General features: G+C 37.3%; 1 protein-coding gene across 3 annotated transcripts in view; it reads left to right on the top strand.

The window, feature by feature from the left end:
• The window catches only part of SESTD1 (SEC14 and spectrin domain containing 1), a 139,186-nt gene that overhangs the window by 40,671 nt on the left and 79,558 nt on the right, over window positions 1-18,957 (top strand). For 2 of the 3 annotated variants that reach the window (XM_069577065.1, XM_069577066.1), the window contains exons 2-3: window positions 8,535-8,626; window positions 11,733-11,841. In XM_069577065.1, the coding sequence (XP_069433166.1) occupies window positions 8,572-8,626; window positions 11,733-11,841 (164 nt within the window). In that variant the 5' untranslated portion in view covers window positions 8,535-8,571. Of the gene's footprint in view, window positions 1-8,534; window positions 8,627-11,732; window positions 11,854-18,957 lie in introns of all 3 variants that reach the window. The other variant, XM_069577067.1, reaches the window with a different exon arrangement.

The raw sequence follows: 18,957 nt of genomic DNA on the forward strand, positions 1-18,957 counted from the left end.
TGGGGATAAATTGTTCAGCATAAACAGTTCAGTTTATAGACTTTCTGGAACAAATTGCTTACATATTTTTAGTTTTAATTTTTAATACTTGAAGTGCACATCATTTTCATTCAGATTTTCCTGATTTATAAAATGTTCAATTCTGGTTTTTTAATTATTTCTTGATAGCTTTATTAAAGTAAAATTTATGGTCATAAAATTCACCCATTCTAAGGTTGCAATTCAGTGATTCTTTAACACATTTTTTGACTAGAGGCTTTTTGCAGAAACTAATGCCTGTGGCTGGTGATTTGTTATGAAAGTGAATATTGAAATGTCTGTGGTCAATAACATTTGGGTAACAAAAGATATAGTAATACATCTCTGATCAATAATATGTTAATAGAGTTAGAGAATCATCACTGCAATTTGATTTCACATTTCCATCACCCCAAGAAAGAATCCTTGTGCCCATTGCCAGTCATTCTCCATACCTAACCCAGATCTAGGCAACCATTAATTTGCTTTGTTTCTATGGATTTGCCTGTTTTGGATATTTCATTTAAATGGAATCATACAATTTGTGACCTTTTGTGTCTGGCTTCTTTCACTTAGCATAATTTTTTTTAGCATAATGTTTTATGGTTCATCCATGTTGTATCATGTATCTATATTTCAATCCTTTTTTAATTGCTGAGTAATGTTCTATTGTATGGATGTACCTTATTTTGTTTATTCATTCAGAATTGATGGACATTTGAGTTGTTTTCATGTCTTTAGTGTTATGAATAATACTGCTGTGAACATTTGTGAGTAAGTTTTTGTGGGGACATTTATTTTAAGAAATTATTCACATATGTAGAAATAATGGTTCTCTGTTAATTCATGTATTTTTAATTTTGATTTTATTATGTGACAGTATAGTGGAGAGAAGCCCTGTGCAGCGTTTTAGGAGTCTGGGTTTCATGTTATTACTCAGCGTCCAATGTTATTACTCAATGTTAGAACAGTGAATCTGTGTTTGTAGATCTCAGTTTCTGCTCTAGATTGAATCTTTTTATCCTTCCCAAAATTCATGTATTGAAAACTAATTGCCAGCGTGATAGTATTTGGGTAGGCCTGGAAAATCCCATGGACGGAGGAGCCTGGTGGGCTGCAGTCCATGGGGTCGCTAAGAGTCAGACACGACTGAGCGACTTCACTTCACTTTACTTTTTAGAAGGTGATTAGTACACTTCTAAGAGAAACCCCAGGGAGCTCCCTTGCCCTCCTACCAAGTAAGGATGTAGAGGATGGCCCCGCAAGAACCAGGAAGGGGCCCTCATCAGACGCTGGATCTGTCTGTGCCTTGATCTTGGACTTCTCAGACTCCAGAACCATGGGAGATAAATTTATTTATAAGCACCCCTTTATGGTATTTTTGTTTTAGCAGCCTGAATGAAACTGTGAAAAATAAATTTCTATATTTCTATTATAACAGCCCGCATGTACTAAGACAGTTTCCTTATCAGTAAGGTGAAAAAGTTGAAGTAGATGCCCTCTATGGTTCTAATCACTGGTTCTGAATCTATTAGTTTTTGTCTGACCTTGGGCAAATTACTTAATTTCTCTGTGCCTCAGTCTCCTTATCAGAAAAAATGGGGATATTAATGTAATTCTGGCTTCCCTGGTGGCTCAGGCAGTAAAGAATCTACCTGCAATGCATATAATTATGTTGTTTTGAGGGGGAAATTATATTCTGGAAACTTGAAATAAATGCCAAGGTGTGTTAAGCTACTTGTAGTATGTTTGTTCCCATTTTAGTGTGTTGTACCAAGAAGGCCTCACTCAGTGGGAATGCTTTGGCTGTGGCCTCTGTAAAGAATCAGTGGTGGAAAGCTAAATAGTAGCTGGTGGAGGAAGGAAAACTGAGCTGCTAATAATAGATGCCATTGAGTGCTTACCATTGTAGAGAGTACTGAACCCTGCACATGTATTAGTTCACCTAATCCTGGGTCTGATGAGTTAGATTCAGTGACTGTGCCCATAAAAGAACAGTTAAGGAACTGTCCAAACCACCTCGCTAGTAAGTGGCTGCGTCCTAGTCGCACCCTTGCCCTAGGCCATGATGCTTAACGCTGCACCAAACCACCTTTCTGGGAGAACACCTCCCCACCTCCCCGGGACAGAGTCCCAGGGCAGAAAGGTGTTCAGTTGGGGAGGACGTTGCTTGGGAAAGATTCCTAGTATTGCTAGCAGGCCTTCTGAGGGCAAAGAGGTGCTCGTGTTGCACATAGCTTTCCATATGTCTTATATTCCTTGGCTGCCTGTACAACTGTGATGTGACTGTTTAGTTACTGAACAAGATAAGGGATTTGCAGTATGATCAGTATTGTTTTTGGGTTTTTGGCCCAAAAATACATTGTAACATACATTGTTGTATGTGTGTGTTTTTAATGGACTTTTTGTCTGATGGAAAACAACTTTCACGTGTTCCACTGGCTTCTTTCTACTTGGGTAATGCCATAATAATTTCCATTTTGTGAACAGTTTTCCATATCTTTAGTTAACTTGTTTTTTAAACTTTTGTTTTGTACTATTATACCTTTTTAACTTTTTTTCCAGTGTGCTGTTTGATGTACCAAATATTTTCATCATATAAACAAAACTTAGGAACCTAATGATACTTTTGTTCAGTCTGTTAGACGATTATATGTCTGAGTTAGATTTAAAAGCCTGAGATTATCTCAATGAAAGGTATGTATGTCTTTGCAGAGTATAGAGTAGGAATACTTCTTTCTGGGGTAAAGGTCAGTAGAGCACAGATTTAATGATGACCCAGAGAAATTTTGAGATAGAGAGAGGATGGGAGCTAGAAATACAATCATGAGTTTGTTATCACGTGCTTCCCCTGATGAATGAGACAGACCTATTCCGCAGCAAGTGAACTCAGTGGACACATCTGTTGCCCTGGGGAAGGAAGTGGTCCAGGCTTCTTGGAGCTCAGTGTGATACTCAGATGCAAAAGCTGTGCATGAAGAGAGTTCACTTCAGAGAGCTCTCGTATCAGGTAAAGACTCTCTAGCCATGGGGTACTCTAGAGCTGGGGATGCCAGAAATGTCTTTACTGAAATTCCATCAGCCTCATTCACTTCTCTAAAGCGGTATTCCTTTTGCGGTATTCCAGTTTTGGCGAGGAAGGATTTACTTATAAATTAACACAGATAGGAAAAGCCAAAAATGTGAAAAAGTCATACAATAAAGGACCTTCTGAAGCTGAACCTTCAAAAAAATGTAGGTTTGCAGTTGCTAAGGACTTGGTAGACTAGCTCAAGAGGTGAGGAGGTCCTTAAAGAACTGAGTTCCCTCGTGTCTGGCTCCTGAGGAGAAGGGGCAGCAAGGATGATGTAGGGTACTGCTTGTATTGTTTTTGAGAAGGGTTTTGAAGTGGCAGGCTATCATTAATATTAGCTTTAAATCTTTTGACATGTAAATACAGTGTAGGACTTTTCATGCATTGGACCTTTACTGTAGAATTTTCCTGTCTTTCAAAGTAGGTTATGTTTTCATAGAAAACTTGGAACTTTCTCTGTTTGCTTCATCTCTTTCTTCTTTTCTCCCTCCCTCACGGAATAAACTAGGTCTTGACCCATCTGTAAAAATGGTGTCAAACGAGGATACTTCAGGTTTCCATTTTATTTAGAAGAATTACTGTTTTGGATAGATCTGTATTGTTGTGAAAGTTAAGCATTTTATCATTTTCATTTGAAGTCTATCCCAAAAGCTTGGTTTTCTTTCAGAATTGTCAATGTTATTGTAAACCCAGATTAATAATCATACATTGGCACCTACAGTGACAAAAATGACACATTTTTAACTGTTGATCTGCTTTATTGATATATTTTTGTAAAGTTGAGTAATGTTTATTTCTGCCTAATTTTACGCATGGATATGTAGGTGATGTGCCCAGCTAGGTTATTAATACTTAGTACCTCTGCGTGTGCTTATTTGTTTTCATGTAAGGTTGCTCTTGCTTTGTAACAATACAAAAGTATTTGTAATCTGAATTCAAGGACAACTGTAGTATTTCTTCGGAAATAGAAAGCTAAGGGAGCGAGTGTGCATTCTGGCTTTGTTCATTGCCGTTATGTGTCTGCGTGATGTAGACTCATTAGAGATGATTTAGTTAGCCTTCGGCTATCCTAATGGGTTTTCACTGGTTGTTAAAAATGCTCTTCGAAGAATAACTAAATTTTCCAAATAAACTGGTTGATTTATACTCAGTGAAAGAGGAGTTCCAGTGCACCCATTCATATCATCAATTACAGTCTCTTATGAAGTGTAATTTGCCCAGTCTTGATTAAAAGGCCCGAAATTCTCTTTTCCTGCTGCTTAACACATCCTCTGCTGCCCTCTAACGGCTGCCCATTGGTAGAACCCATCGAGGTCCCCCTTACCATCATCATAGACCCGCCTTTCTCCAGCATCTGGTGATCATGGAGCTGCTGGATCCCTGGGAAACTGTCCCAGTAGAAGCTGGAAGGAGCTGCTTTGAAGGAAGATCAGCTCATGTGACCTGGGAGCACACCACGGGGCGCTGATGGTCAGGTAGTTGTGATGATGTTAGGACTCCTAGGCTGTGTGTTTCACTTTGCTGTTTCTCACATGTGTTTGTTCATTTGTTCACTGATTTTTCCGTTCATCAATGAAATATATTGTGAATGCCAAGGACATCCAGAGCATCTTGCCTTGTTTCGATCTAGTAGATACTTATTTTAGATTTCTTAAATGAATGAATGAATGAATAAATAAATATGAAAATAAATAGGACAAGTCTTTCCTTTGGGGAGGCAAAATATCTCTTTAACTACTTAGTTGCCCCAGCTTTCCTTTTTTTACCTCTTCAAGATCTTGAGAAAGATGTTCAAACTAGAAGACAGAAACAAATTTCCATTGAAACCTAGTCTCTTTATATTTTTCAGAATTTCTCAGAATTCATCATCTCTAACTGTAGATGGGCTATTTTCAGATAGGATTTATTTTGCACCCAGGAATGAGAATTTACTTTGATGTTTCTTGCTTTTGATTGGTGGCAACATGCAGTCATGGTTGCACATTTTCCTATATATTCACCACTCTCCAAGGCATCTCACCTGCTATGACCTGGCTTTCTGCTTCTTTTATGAATAATAAATTGTGACTTAATTTATCCAGATTGTTTTAAATACCATATATGAAATATGACATGTTTGTGTTAAGCACTTTGTGACTTGTTGAATTTTCTGCTAATTTTTTTAGCCTGCTTCATTTGGCAAGTTTTTTAAAAAAAACTTACTTTCCTTGCCACTTTCCATTAACTCATATCAGGTATATGCCTGTCATTGACTTCATTCCTTGTTCAAGAAATATTTCACTCAGATATGTTTAGGTTCAATAAGTTTCTAGTGAAAAATCAGTGATCTGGATCTACCCACTGGAGAAAAGTATGAGCAGATAACCATATTTAACACTTATTGTGGTGATAGCAATGGACAGTGATATTTTGCAGGATTTTCTCTTTATTTTGTTTTGTGTTGTATTAGCTGTGAAGAAGTCTTGCAGAATAACCTGAAGAATCTTTTTGGCCAACCCAATATGTTAACTATTTTATGAATTGTATATAAGATAACTACAGATAGGCAGATTTGCTTTTTTTTGTTTGTTTCTGATGACTGTGCTAAGGACTTGAAAAATCTTAAATGACTTCTGTAAAATTAAATTTAATTGGAACTAGTAGTACAGAAATCATGACTTTTCATTACCCACCTCTTTTATGATAACAATGAAAGAGATTGATGGAAAGGAGACTCTAGAAGGGAGGCAGATATAAAAAGTAAACATTACAGCTTTCATCTCGTTGACTGCTTCACATTTTATTCATCAGTTTGATCTTGTCCCACACGTCCAAAACCTACATTTCTCATTACTTTAGATTACTTTTTCATCACTTTCAAGATGTTATTTAAAGAAAAAGGCTATTGGATTAAACGAAAATCAGTATTTTGCCATGCTGAGATGGTTTTGTGAAATCATGGAAAGTTTAGATACTGCATCTATGTCTCAGGAGAGTGATGAAATGTACTCTTGCTTCTGGATATTACAGTTTTCCAAGATAAATCTATACCAGAAATTGAACCATCTCCCTTTTGTGCTTTAAGTATATGGAGAACACAGTGGTGAAAAATTTGGCACTTGTTGGCATAAAATTGATAACCTGACTTGCAAAGCTCACATAACACAGATTTACTCAAAGGGTCACCTTCAGCTATTATTTCTTATGCCTTAAGAATTCCAGATATTCTTTTTTCTTAGGTACTGATTAATTGTTATTTTTAAGATTTTTAGATTTTTTTATGGCTGTGCTGGGTCTTCGTTGCTGCGTGTGGGGTTTCTCTAGTTGGAGTGAGAGGGGCCCATTCTCTAGTTGTTGCAGGCAGGCTTCCCAGTGCTGTGGTTTCTCTTGTTGCAGAAAATGGGCTTTAGGCATGTGGGCTCAGTAGTTATGGCTCGTGGGCTCTAGAGTGCTGGCTCCTGCGCTGTGGTACGTGGGCTTGGTTGCCCCACGGCATATGGGATCTTCCTGGACCGTGGACTGAACCCGTGTACCCTGCATTGACAGGCAGATTCTTTACCACTGAGCTGCCAGGGAGGCCCTGATTTGTTGGGCTTTATTGTGACAAGGCTTAAAACATCAGTGTTCATTTAGAATAGATAACAGCAGGTTAGAGGGGGGGAACCCACAAAGACCAATCAGTGGCATTGAGTGATTGTACATATGACCTACCAAACTCTAAACTGCAGTTTTGTTTCCTGTACCGGTCAAGTTTCTCCATTGACTAAAAGAGAAGTCTGCTCTGGGAACTTAAGCAGAAATGGATTTATTAGGAGAATAACTCACAGAATTTATGAGGCTCAGAAAAGTAGGAATGACCCAAAGGCAGCTGAGAAGTTGTCTGTGCTTATACCATAGGAGAAGTGTGGTTAGGAAGCCAGTTCTGTTGATGCTTCTATGACTAAGTTGCTCCTGTATCTTCATTACTCCCTCATGTTTGAAATTCCTTTGTGAGGGCATCCCACTGATGGCCTTGATTTAGTAGTGGGCTTTCACTCCATTGACATTTGCACTGATGATACAAAAGCTAGACTCCATCTTGTTCACTTGGCCTAACGTCACTGGATATTTTCAGGCCTGTTTTATTGGTAAGGTGATGATGTGATGTAAGAACAGTGTTACTGGAACCAGATTCCCAGGGTGTGAGTCCTAACATCTCCACTTACGAGGTTTGAGATGTTGGGCCACATTTAACTTCTCTCAACTCCAGTTTACTTTTCTGTAAAATGGGATTAATAATAGTACTTACCTTATGGAAGTGTTGTGAGCAGTAACCAAGTTAATACAGGTCAATCAGTGTATGCCTTGTGATAATCCCTTGGTAAATGTTAGCATTCATAATCATTATTATCCAGCGTTCACATCTGATCTTTGACAAGCTGGTCACAAGAGAAAGGAGCTTAGACATGAGCCTGAGCTGTCTGGTTCTTGTAGAGCTGAAGAAAAGACTCATCAGATCAAGATACTGATCTAAAAACATGAAGTGCTACTATTTTAGGTTAAAAATGTAAAACATGAACCTTTCCCTCATTCTTCCTACTGTTTGTATGTTAGCCTGGGCTGATGTAGAACAAAAATGAATGACCAAATTGCAAGCAAATATTCAAGGATAAAACTTAAAGAGAACATATCATGTTACTTTGACAACATGTTTTCTTTTGTAGACAGGTGCCAATAGTAGTGATTTTTTTTTTTAGTTGTATATGCAAAAGCTGTAAAATAATATGCTTCTTTTAGGTAGTCATGCTTAAATAGTCACTAATGACAAGTGTTAAGATTACATTTCTTTCTCCAAATAATCTCGGATTTCTTTTCAAAAGACTACATTTTTTTCAGGGCAAGGCTGTAACTTGAGATTTTAGCTTTAGCTGAAAGCACAGAGCTTGAAATGGAATAGGTTTATAGCAAGTATTTGCTGAATAAGTAATGTTTTGGTTTTCCAGTACTTATAAAAGTTACACTTACACAATATTATAGTCTGTTAAGTGTGCAGTAACATGTCCAGAAAAACAAGGTGTGTATCTTAATTAAAAATATTTTATTGCTGAAAATGGCCAACCATCATCTGAGCCTTCAGTGAATTTAATCTTTTTGCAGCGATAACATCAAAGATCACTGATCACAGACCATCATTATAAATTAGTAATAGTGAGAAATAATAATAATGGTGAGAATACTTAGTAATAGTGAGAAACTTTGAAAAGTTGCGGGAATTGCGAAAATGTGACACAGCAATCAGGGAATAAGCAAATGCTTATGGAAAAATGGCATCAATAGACTTGCTTAATACAGGGTTACCACAAGCCTTCGATTTGTAAAAAAAAAAAAAAACAATAAAGTGAAGCATAATAAAAATGTATGCCTGTATATATTTCATAGAGTAATTATTGCTATGCAGTTGACACTTAACTTTCTGTGTTTTCAGAGAGGAAAATTTACTGGAGGAAGTTTACTGGAGTAAAATGGAGGCCTCAGTAATATTACCCATTCTGAAGAAAAAACTAGCTTTTCTTTCAGGTATGTTTCTTGAAATTGGAAGTGTTTGATGTACAAACTTGCTTAATCTTTTTTCTTTGATAATGCAGAAATCCATTTCCTTTTTCTAGGAAGGTTCTGTTTTAAAGGTATTTCTGAGATACCTTTTACTCAGAATGGATAGCAGTGCAAGCCAACTCTGTCACTTTTGGTGCTTGGCAGGCCAATTTTTATTCTGTTCTGTAATTTGATTAAAATGACCTCCATAAGGTAGATATCATGATGTCTCACTTCTCATATGAAAAATGAAATAATGATTACAGGCTGAGAATAATTGACTAGCCAACATCTAACTAACTGTTTCTGAAATACAGAATAATTCATTTTTGTCATATCCCCTGTCGTAGCTTTTGTCTTCCATCTTTCTAGGAAGAAGAGTTATGAAATATGTTAGTTACATGATTTTCTCTTTTTACTACTTGAACTTGGTTTATACAGGCTTGAATTTACCTTCAGTTATTAACCCAAAGGCTGCATCAACAAGGAAGAGACAAAGAGAAGCTTTGAGATGTTTCACTAGTGTGAAAGCAGTGGTAACACTGGGTGTAGCAACTTTATAGAATTTTGGATCGTTGAGTAAGTTTGCACATGCTGTAGAATAGGCACTGTGGCCCCCCTGTTGAAGATTAGTTAAATTATTTTGTTTTGTTTTTTTCTCTTATTCTCTTTAGGTTCTATCAGAATTGTCTTGATATTGAGACTATTATGTCCTTTTTCAATGTATATTGTATCTCTGTGATTGGCATGCTTTTTTAGTGTATGTTATAAAGGACAAAGATATTGAATTTCATTAGTAATATTGCTTCTCTAATATGTGTTTCTTTTTTTAAAAAATAAACTTCCTTCCTTATCAATTGACACTTAGATGTTTTCTCTATTTTTTTTTAATGATATGAATGGTGTTGTAGGAAGCATTCTTAACAGTTTGTGAGTCTTGTGCAAGTTCAGCAGTATAAATTCCTCCAAGTGGAAGTGTTAAAGAGAATTTACATTCAAATTTGTGTTACATCTCGTCAGATTGCCCTTCAAGAATATTGTTTCAATTGTTATTTCTTTTCTCCCATCAGGGTATGAAAATAGACCCACAGACGTAAAAATTAGACCCACAGGTGTAAAAAAAAAATTTCGTCCAGTGAACTATATTCAGTATTTTAAAATAACCTATAAGAGAAAATAATCTGAAAGAGAAGAGATATATATGTGTATAACTAAATCACTTGGCTGTGTGTCTAAAACACTGTATATCAACTATACTTAAATTTAAAAAAAAAAAATGCTTATTTGCCCATACTGTTGCAAAAAAGAAATCTTTATCAGTGATGTTTTTGCATTCTTATTACACTTGTCTCTGCAGCATTTGACCTTGTTTACTGTACCCAGCTTGAAAGGATGTTCCTTCTTGGCATCTGCCTTCTTTTGCATTTACGCTGGTGATTATTTTATTGTCCCTTACTGAAAGCTAAGGGCGTAAGGTTAAATCTAGTGCTAAATGTTAGACCTGTCGTCTGCAGGCAATTTCACAGTGGTTTAGAGTACTACACTTCAGATATGAACCTTTTTGCAGATTTGGTTTAATGCAGGAATAAAGCTTAGCGGTTTTTGAGGAGCAGATGAAACTTTTCTGAATCCAATCCCTCTTGACTTTCTCTACTGACTGTTAATTATTTCAGTCAGTAATATTCAAGCTTTTTGAATAACAGACAAAAACTTTTCAAACCAACAAAGTCCTTCAGGGAATACAGTTTGAAAACTATGGGTGCAGTTCTTTAAAAAAAAAAAGAAAAGAAAAAAATTTGTATTCTAAACAAAAAACATTTGCAGTAAGGCACTATTGATTATTAAGTTAACCATTTGAAATTGCCATTTATTGAGATTAAACAAAGTGATTGAATATATATGAATATATATGGCTTGAATTTATATGGTTAACCTGATAAAGGATAATTTATGGTTCGTTCTTGGTAAATTGTATCCATGTTATTCATAGGATGAAGGAAATGGCAGCCCACTCCAGTATTCTTGCTGGAGAATTCCATGGTCAGAGGAGCCTGGCAGACTACAGTCCACGGGGTCGCAAAGAGTCAGACATGTCTGAGCAACTAACACTACATTTTATTCATAGGAATCTTTTTTTCTTTTTTCATTTCACTTTGTTCAGTTTTTAGTGAAAGAGATCATATAAAATTGTTTCCTTTAGTATTTACGGGCTTTTACATTTCTAAAATTGCCATAAATGTCGGTTGGGTTAAAAAATGGACTTCAGTGTGAAAACCAGTCATGTGGGAAGCTTTGAAAGAAGCTATGTGTATATAAAGTACTAGTAATATTTTCATGTTTATGGAAAATCAACGAGGACTTGAACGTCTATGAAATACACATACACTCCACTTCCTGGCTTTCAGGCTTCTATATGAGGGCCCATACACTCTTCTTAGCTGGACAGCGCTTTCCCTTTATTGCCTCATGAACAGAGAATCCTATATGACCTTTGTGAGTTACCTCAGATCATTCCTTGTCACAGAATGCTCTTTTGGCTCTAAATTCTATCCATTTTTCTTAAGTTTTTAACTTTTCTATGAACCATTATACATATATTATGGCTCTTATGTTCTCCAGTTTCTAAATCCCTATTTATAATATTTTATATTTTGTACAGCACAGCCTAGCAAGTTGTCATATTTCATACTATTATTTCTTGTGACTTAAAGTTTTTCTTCCTAGATTGATTAGAAATTTATTTTGTTTTACTTGTAAATGCTTACTGTGCTGGGCACACAATAGGTGTTTGATGAATTGATTACAATCAGGAGCAGATTGAATGGAAGAAATTAAACGAAATGGTAATTGCTATGTTTAAGTGAAGAGCTCATGGGTGAATTTTTTCCTCCTATTTTTTTCTAAATTTTGTACAATTTTACTGCACTACTATAAACATTTATAATATATAAAATAAACAGCCATTATATTGTTTTTTACTTATGTCTTAACCTTGAAATTGTTTTTGTAACTTTGAACTCAAGTATATATTATTCATTTAGTGCTTCAGTATCTCTTACATGTTAAATTTACATTTTTTTTTCTTTAATAGGAGGAAAGGACAGACGAAGTGGCCTCATTCTGACAATTCCATTATGCCTAGAACAGACAAATATGGATGAGCTGAGTGTCACCTTAGACTACCTGCTCAGCATTCCAAGGTGACTCTAAAGGTGTCTTTTCTTAAATTTCAGTATGTTTTCATTTACTTACTAGTGATTCCTGCCATTGTTAAGCTATATTTTGTTGTCTTATTTGCTTTTATTATCAGTGAAATTACAGTCAAAACACGAGAATCAATAATATATAATGCCATGGCAGATGAAATAAAGACATTTTATATTCCTGGGACACTGAATGATAACAGATTTCTAAAATGTATGTGCTGTCACCTTTTAAGGAATACAGAGGTTGAGCATCTGTCTGTATTCCATGTAAGCTGAGAAAATTTGAATCTCGTATTTAGGAAGCCATTTAGACATAACTGAGCCTCTGGTGGCTCAGACAGTAAAGCGTCTGCCTGCAGTCCTGAGAGACCTGGGTTTGATCCCTGCGTCAGGAAGATCCTCTGGAGAAGGAAATGGCAACCCACTCCAGTATTCTTACCTGGAGAATCCCATGGACATGGGGTTGCAAAGAGTCAGACACGATTGAGCAACTTCACTTTCACTTTCTTTACATATAACTATATAATATAAATATATCTGTGTTTTTTAATATATTGGATGAAGGCTGTTTGAAGTTAAAACATTTTTTAAAATGTGAGAATGTTTATATTTTAATCCAAACAGGTTGGATTTTTAATTTTTATATTTCTTGGGTGAAGACCAACCTTAACCCTTTGTATATGCTCGAACCTACCCATCACTACAACAGCAACAGACAAACCCCTCCCCAGCTTCCCTTCCCACATGTGATATTTGGGGGCTGAAGTCGGACTGCACATTAGACTCATCTGGAGATTTTTTTCAAAATTTTTATGCCTGAGCATCCACCTCCAGAGAGTCTGATCCAGTTGTTCCTGGGAATCCTGCTTATCAGAAAAAAAATTCTTTTAAGTTTCCCAGACAATTCTTATATGCAGTCAGAGTTGCACATCATTGCAGTAATGAGGGCAGAATTTTTATGTGTGTTTGTAGAATGTAGAGGTGGTAAAAGGAACAAAGTTATCTCTTAAATAATGCTGGTAAGCTTCAGATGCATTTTAAACACTTTAGTCAAAGCAGACAATTTTTTATATCTTTTTCCTGTACTTGAATTATTGACATAATAAATTATTTAATTTTAAACCACGTTGCAGAATACAAGGTTAAAATTATGTTTTGGAACAGCTGACTTTAATCCCATCTGCTTCCAATATTGGTCTATAATGTAATTATTCTATTGCTGAATGTTTTTTTCAATATTAGGGGAACAGAGGTCTCCAGGTAAAAATTTTCAATTTTTTTTGTTTTTGCTTTCTGGAAAGGAAAGTTATCAGACCTCACAATGGATTAGTACTAAATAACCTTGCTAATTCTCTGAGCTGCTGACTGCTAATTTGTATTATTCTTTATTAGATTGTGAACTGCTTTTTAGGTAAACAACACTGGTTAAACATATAACTGGCAAATTATCAAAAAGAATTCATTGTTCCATAGGTGGTTAAAAGTGCTGAGGGAATTAGAGACCATCTGAACCAATGCCTTATTTTCCAGTTGAGGGAGTTGAGACTCAGAAGTTAGTTACTTGCCCAGGATTACACAGTCAATTAGCAGTAGAGCTGGGGTTAGAATCCGCAGTTCCTGACAGCAAGCCAGAGATCTTCATACTTCAAATGAATAGAATACAGTGTAGTTGCATCTTACCTGAGGTGAGGTTCCAAAGTATAGAATGAAATGCAAAAATGACTGATAGTCAAAATCACCCTTGAAAAATGCCTAAGGAAGAATTAGAGACTTAGATGAACTATTATTTTGTGAGCATGCTAGGTTTTCTTCCAGCGTTAGAACATGTCATGAAGACTAAGTTCCAGAAGACACAGTTGTCTTGTGGTTGGGTCTGTGATAAAAAAGTGCATGCTGGTATATACTAGGATCACACTCAGCCTCCCAGGATGCTCATACTATACGAGGCACTGGGTAACTGAGGCTAAGGGATGAGGGGTTTCACTCATGTCTCCTGTCTGTTCACTCTGGGTGTGCAAACAAGAAGTACAGTAGAGGGCAAAATAGCCTACACTATTTAAACGTTCTCTTTCTCTCTTTCATTGTTGTATAGGTATGGTGGCTCAGCGGTCAAGAATCCACCTGCCAGTGCAAGACACCCAGGTTTGATCCCTGGGTCGAGAAGATCCCCTGGAAAAGGAAATAGTAACCCATTCCAGTATTCTTGCCTGGGAAATCCCATAGACAGAGGAGCCTGGCAGCCTACCATTTATGGGGTCACATAGAGTCAGACATGACTTTGCAACTAAACAACAACACGTATAATATTGTGCATACTGAGGCCCTTTAGTTGTGTCCAACTCTTTGTGACCCTATAGATCGTAACCTGCCATGCTTCTCTGTCCATGTGGTTCTCCAGGCAAGAATATTGGAGTGGGTTGCCCTGCCCTCCTCCACGGCATCTTTCCGACCCAGGGATCAAACCCGTGTGTCTTAGTCTCTTGAATTGGCAGATGGGTTCTTTACCACTAGCTCTGCCTGGGAAGCCCATGTATAATACTGTTGCAGTGTAAATTATGAATCAGTTTCTACGTACATACACATACCTCCCTGCCAGCTAATAGAGAAAATACAGGTTGAAATAAGGTGAAAGAATTTAATTTAGCAAGACAAAATAGAGATCTGGATACTTTATTTCTGATAACTGTTCTGCTAAATTTTGACCTTCTCAAATATTTGCAAATGGCTCTGAATTTTTAGCCTTCTGCTTTTCTGGACCAACCTCCTATAACTTTGGCTTTTAAAAACATAGCTGACAACTTTAATCAGTACTTGCTATTTCATTAGTGAGCTCACGTGTTTTTGAGGTCTTCTTTGCAAGCCTGAAGAGTAATTTATTAGGTGTAATCCTAAAAAGTGGTTTTTCTCCTTCAGAATGCCTACTATTCAAAACTACTTTTAAACTGTGTTATGAGAAGTTTCAAATATACAGAAAAGTTGAAGGAACTGCGCAGTAAACATCATTACACCCATCACTTAGAAGCCTGCACCCAGTGTTGTAATACTTTATCACGTATCTATGTGTTTATCCATCCCTCTTTCCATCCCAGAACTGTTTTTAAGTTTACCCTATCAGATCAGGCTCAGCCTCAGTCTAGAAGGATTTTCCTTTTTATAGTATATCTGCATTTTCTTATATTTTATATTTATATTTTTATAAGTATATGTATAACTTTATTTATAGGTTTATATATATTTTTTCCAATTTTGATTTGATTTTTGTTTTATTTATTTTTAGTATTTATTTTTTACTTTACAATATTGTATTGGTTTTGCCATACATCAACATGAATCCGCCACAGGTGTACGGGTGTTCCCAATCCTGAACCCCCCTCCCACCTCTCTCCCCATACCATCCCTCTGGGTCATCACAGTGCACCAGCCCCCGGCATCCTGTATCCTGCATTAAACATAGACTGGCGATTCGTTTCTTATATGATATTATACATGTTTCAATGCCGTTCTCCCTCTCCCTCTCCAACAGAGTCCAAAAGACTGTTCTATACATCTGTGTCTCTTTTGCTGTCTTGCATACAGGGTTATCGTTACTGTCTCTCTAAATTCCATATATATGCATTAGTATACTGTATTGGTGTTTTTCTTTCTGGCTTACTTCACTCTGTATAATCGGCTCCAGTTTCATCCACCTTATTAGAACTGATTCAAATATATTCTTTTTAATGGCTGAGTAACACTCCATTGTGTATATGTACCACAACTTTCTTATCCACTCATCTGCTGATGGACATCTAGGTTGCTTCCATGTCCTGGCTGTTATAAACAGTGCTGTGATGAACATTGGGGTACACGTGTCTCTTTCAATTCTGGTTTCCTCGGTGTGTGTGCCCACCAGTGGGATTACTGGGTCATGCAATGGCAACCCACTCCAGTACTCTTGCCTGGAAAATCCCATGGATGGAGGAGCCTGGTAGGCTGCAGTCCATGGGGTCCCGAAGTTGGGCACGACTGAGCGACTTCACTTTCACTTTTCACTTTCATGCATTGGAGAAGGAAATGGCAACCCACTCCAATGTTCTTGCCTGGAGAATCCCAGGGACGGGGGAGCCTGGTGGGCTCCCGTCTCGGGTCACACAGAGTCGGACACAACTGAAGCAACTTAGCAGCAGCAGCAGCAAGGCAGTTCTTAGACTGTTGGTGGGAATGCAAACTAGTACAGCCACTATGGAGAACAGTGTGGAGATTCCTTAGAAAACTGGAAATAAAACTGCCTTATATCTGCATTTTTATGTGTGTGACTTGCTTGTTTCTCCAAGCCCCTGCTGTTAAAGTTTAGCTCCTTTCAGTTGCTGATGTCTCTGGACAGCTTCAGCAATATAACTAGCTAATGTGGCCTCTTCTTTATAGGAGATGTCCAAAAGGAGTCTGTCTTTGCAGTGAAAATGTTAGCATTTTGAATATTACTAAAAGTTATTTAAAAATGGAAAGGAACTATTCAGTTTCTTATCTTGAAAGTTAAAGTCGCTCAGTTGTGTCCAACTCCTTGTGATCCCATGGACTATACAGTCCATGGAATTCTCCAGGCCAGAATATTGAAGTGGGTAGCCTTTCCCTTCTCTAGGGGATCTTCCCAAGCCAGGGATTGAACCCAGGTTTCCTGCATTGCAGGTAGATTCTTTACCAGCTGAGCCACAAGGGAAGCCCTTCTTATCCATACTTTATGCTTATTTTAACGACCAGGGGCAGGGTGTGATACCTACCTATTTCAAATGGGTAACCCAGCACCGCTGAAAATGAGAACATCTCCTGATTCCTTGTCACACACAGTTTGGCCCTAAGCTTGTGTTTTTGTTCCAGACTCTTGATCAGAGGGGCTGAGAAGAAAGGAGAGGTTCAGGTTAATCACTGACTTCCCAGGTGGCACAGTGATAAAGAATCCACCTGCCGGTGTAGGAGACACAGGAGATGTGGATTGATCCCTGGGTTGGGAAGGTGCCCTGAGGAGGTCATGGCAACCTACTCCAGTGTTCTTGCCTGGGAAATTCCATGGATAGAGGAGCCTGTCAGGCTTCAGTCCACAGGCTTGCAAAGAGTTGAACACAACCTAGCGACTGAGCACAGTCATGACCTAAATATAAGTTTATGGCCAGGTCTGCGTGAAGTTCAAGGCTAACCCTTACTGCCCCATTTTCTAGAAAAGATTTTTAATGAAAAATAATATAGACTGAAACTGTTGGACCAACCTGAGTGCTGAGTTTTAGAAGAGGTAAATGGAGTTTTTCATTTGTTTTTCCAGCGATTGCTGTACATTTTAAAAATAAACAACATGGTCAGAAATTGAATCCATGATTCAGAAAGCATAATCAAATTCAAGATTCCCTTACGGAGGTAAAGACAAGACATATAAATTAATTTGCAAATCTTTTCATTAAAAAAGTAAATACTGAGATTAGCTTTATCTTATTTCTTTTTATATTTCAAATGTTACATCAGAAGCATGTTTACCTTCAAAGTATAAAATGAAATTTGTGTCAGTACTATTACACAAGTATGATAATAGATATTGAGACTGCCTGCTTTCAGGGTTTCCCAGGTGACTTAGTGATAAACAATCCACCTGTAATACAGGAGACCTAGGTTCAATCCCTGGCTGGGAAAAAATCTCCTGGAGAAGGAAATGGCAACCCACCCCAGTATTCTTGCCTAGAAAATTCCATAGGCAGAGGAGCCTGGAGGGCTACAGTCCATGGGGTCACAAAGAGTCAGACGTGACAAAGCCACTGAGCACGCATGCACGTGTTTTAGAAACGTGTGACAAAACATTATATTAGTATTTCTCAGCCATTTTTGTTATTGTTGTCTTTGTGAGGAGCCCTTTTAAACAGTTTTTCCTATTCACTTCTGCTTGATGTCATAGAGTTCACTGTTTAATCAGTTAGTTATTAGATTATTAAGTTATGTCTTCTTTATCCCCATGTCCACAATGCCAATAAAAATAATTTGGATACCTTAGGTGTTTCTTATACGGATACTGAAGGAACCAACCAGAATGAAGTCATGGAAACTACCCAAAATACATCATGAAAGGAGCTATAACAGCTGTGTAGTTCTTATTTAGAATACTGAAATTTTAATTTGAATCCCATATAGGTAGTTTCATAATTTCCAGAATTCTATGGGCTACATATTCTATGCATTCAGAATGAAAAAATATCTTTGGGTATTTTTATTCAAAGAAGATCTTACAGAGAATCTAAATTTATGAAAGAGTTAGAAGTCAGGCCCACAGCCTTTTCTGCTCACCCCTGCCTTCTCAGACTCCACTTCTGCTGCAGCGGCCCCTTACAGAGCACTTAGAGGATGATTTGAATATGTATGCAACACTGATTGGTCATTGGTTTGTTTTAGACTTTAGAAAGCTCAGTATAGTCTGCAAGGGTGCCTTGGATGGCTCTTCTCTATTTCTGTTTTTTATGGGGCATGCTTCTAAGAAAGTTTGAGCCAGTGCCTTCCTTTCCTCCTTAGCAAAAGCACTTCTGGCAAATGAAGTATAATTGTGTTGACCTATAGTTAAGTGCTCTGGACACGCTTTATGCTGTTGATGAGTGCTTTTTTAAGATTAATTTCATTCGTTCAATGACTATTGAAAACTTACATTGTCCCATTTTAAAATGTGAGAGCTAAGTTAGTATTTCCTTTCTTTGCCATGAACTTTTAAATTTGTTGTCTTTTCTGTTCCCTTGTGCTTAAGTTCACGTCGAGGAATGGCTTAGTTGTCAGGCTGGGCTAGTACAGCAGTATCCAGGCTAATTTCTCTATCTCCAATCTCCCCGATTTGTACACAAGAACAAAATTAATTTCGCCAAAACAACAGTTCTGTCATCCTCAGTTTTATAGACCTCCTCTTTCACACAGTGAACTTTAATGCAATAGTCTGTTTATTTTGTGGATACAAAGTGCAGACATTGTTCACCATGCTTTGTGAAGACAAAAAGACTATGTCTGCACTCTCGATGAGGGTCTTACAGTCTTCTCAACTGCTTTGCCGAGACTTTGTGTGGTTTAACCCACTCTTTCAGTTCCTATTTCTTGAGTGCTTACTTATCATGCAAG

The sequence above is a fragment of the Ovis canadensis genome, chromosome 2 (assembly GCF_042477335.2).
Source record: "Ovis canadensis isolate MfBH-ARS-UI-01 breed Bighorn chromosome 2, ARS-UI_OviCan_v2, whole genome shotgun sequence".
NCBI lineage: Eukaryota > Metazoa > Chordata > Mammalia > Artiodactyla > Bovidae > Ovis > Ovis canadensis.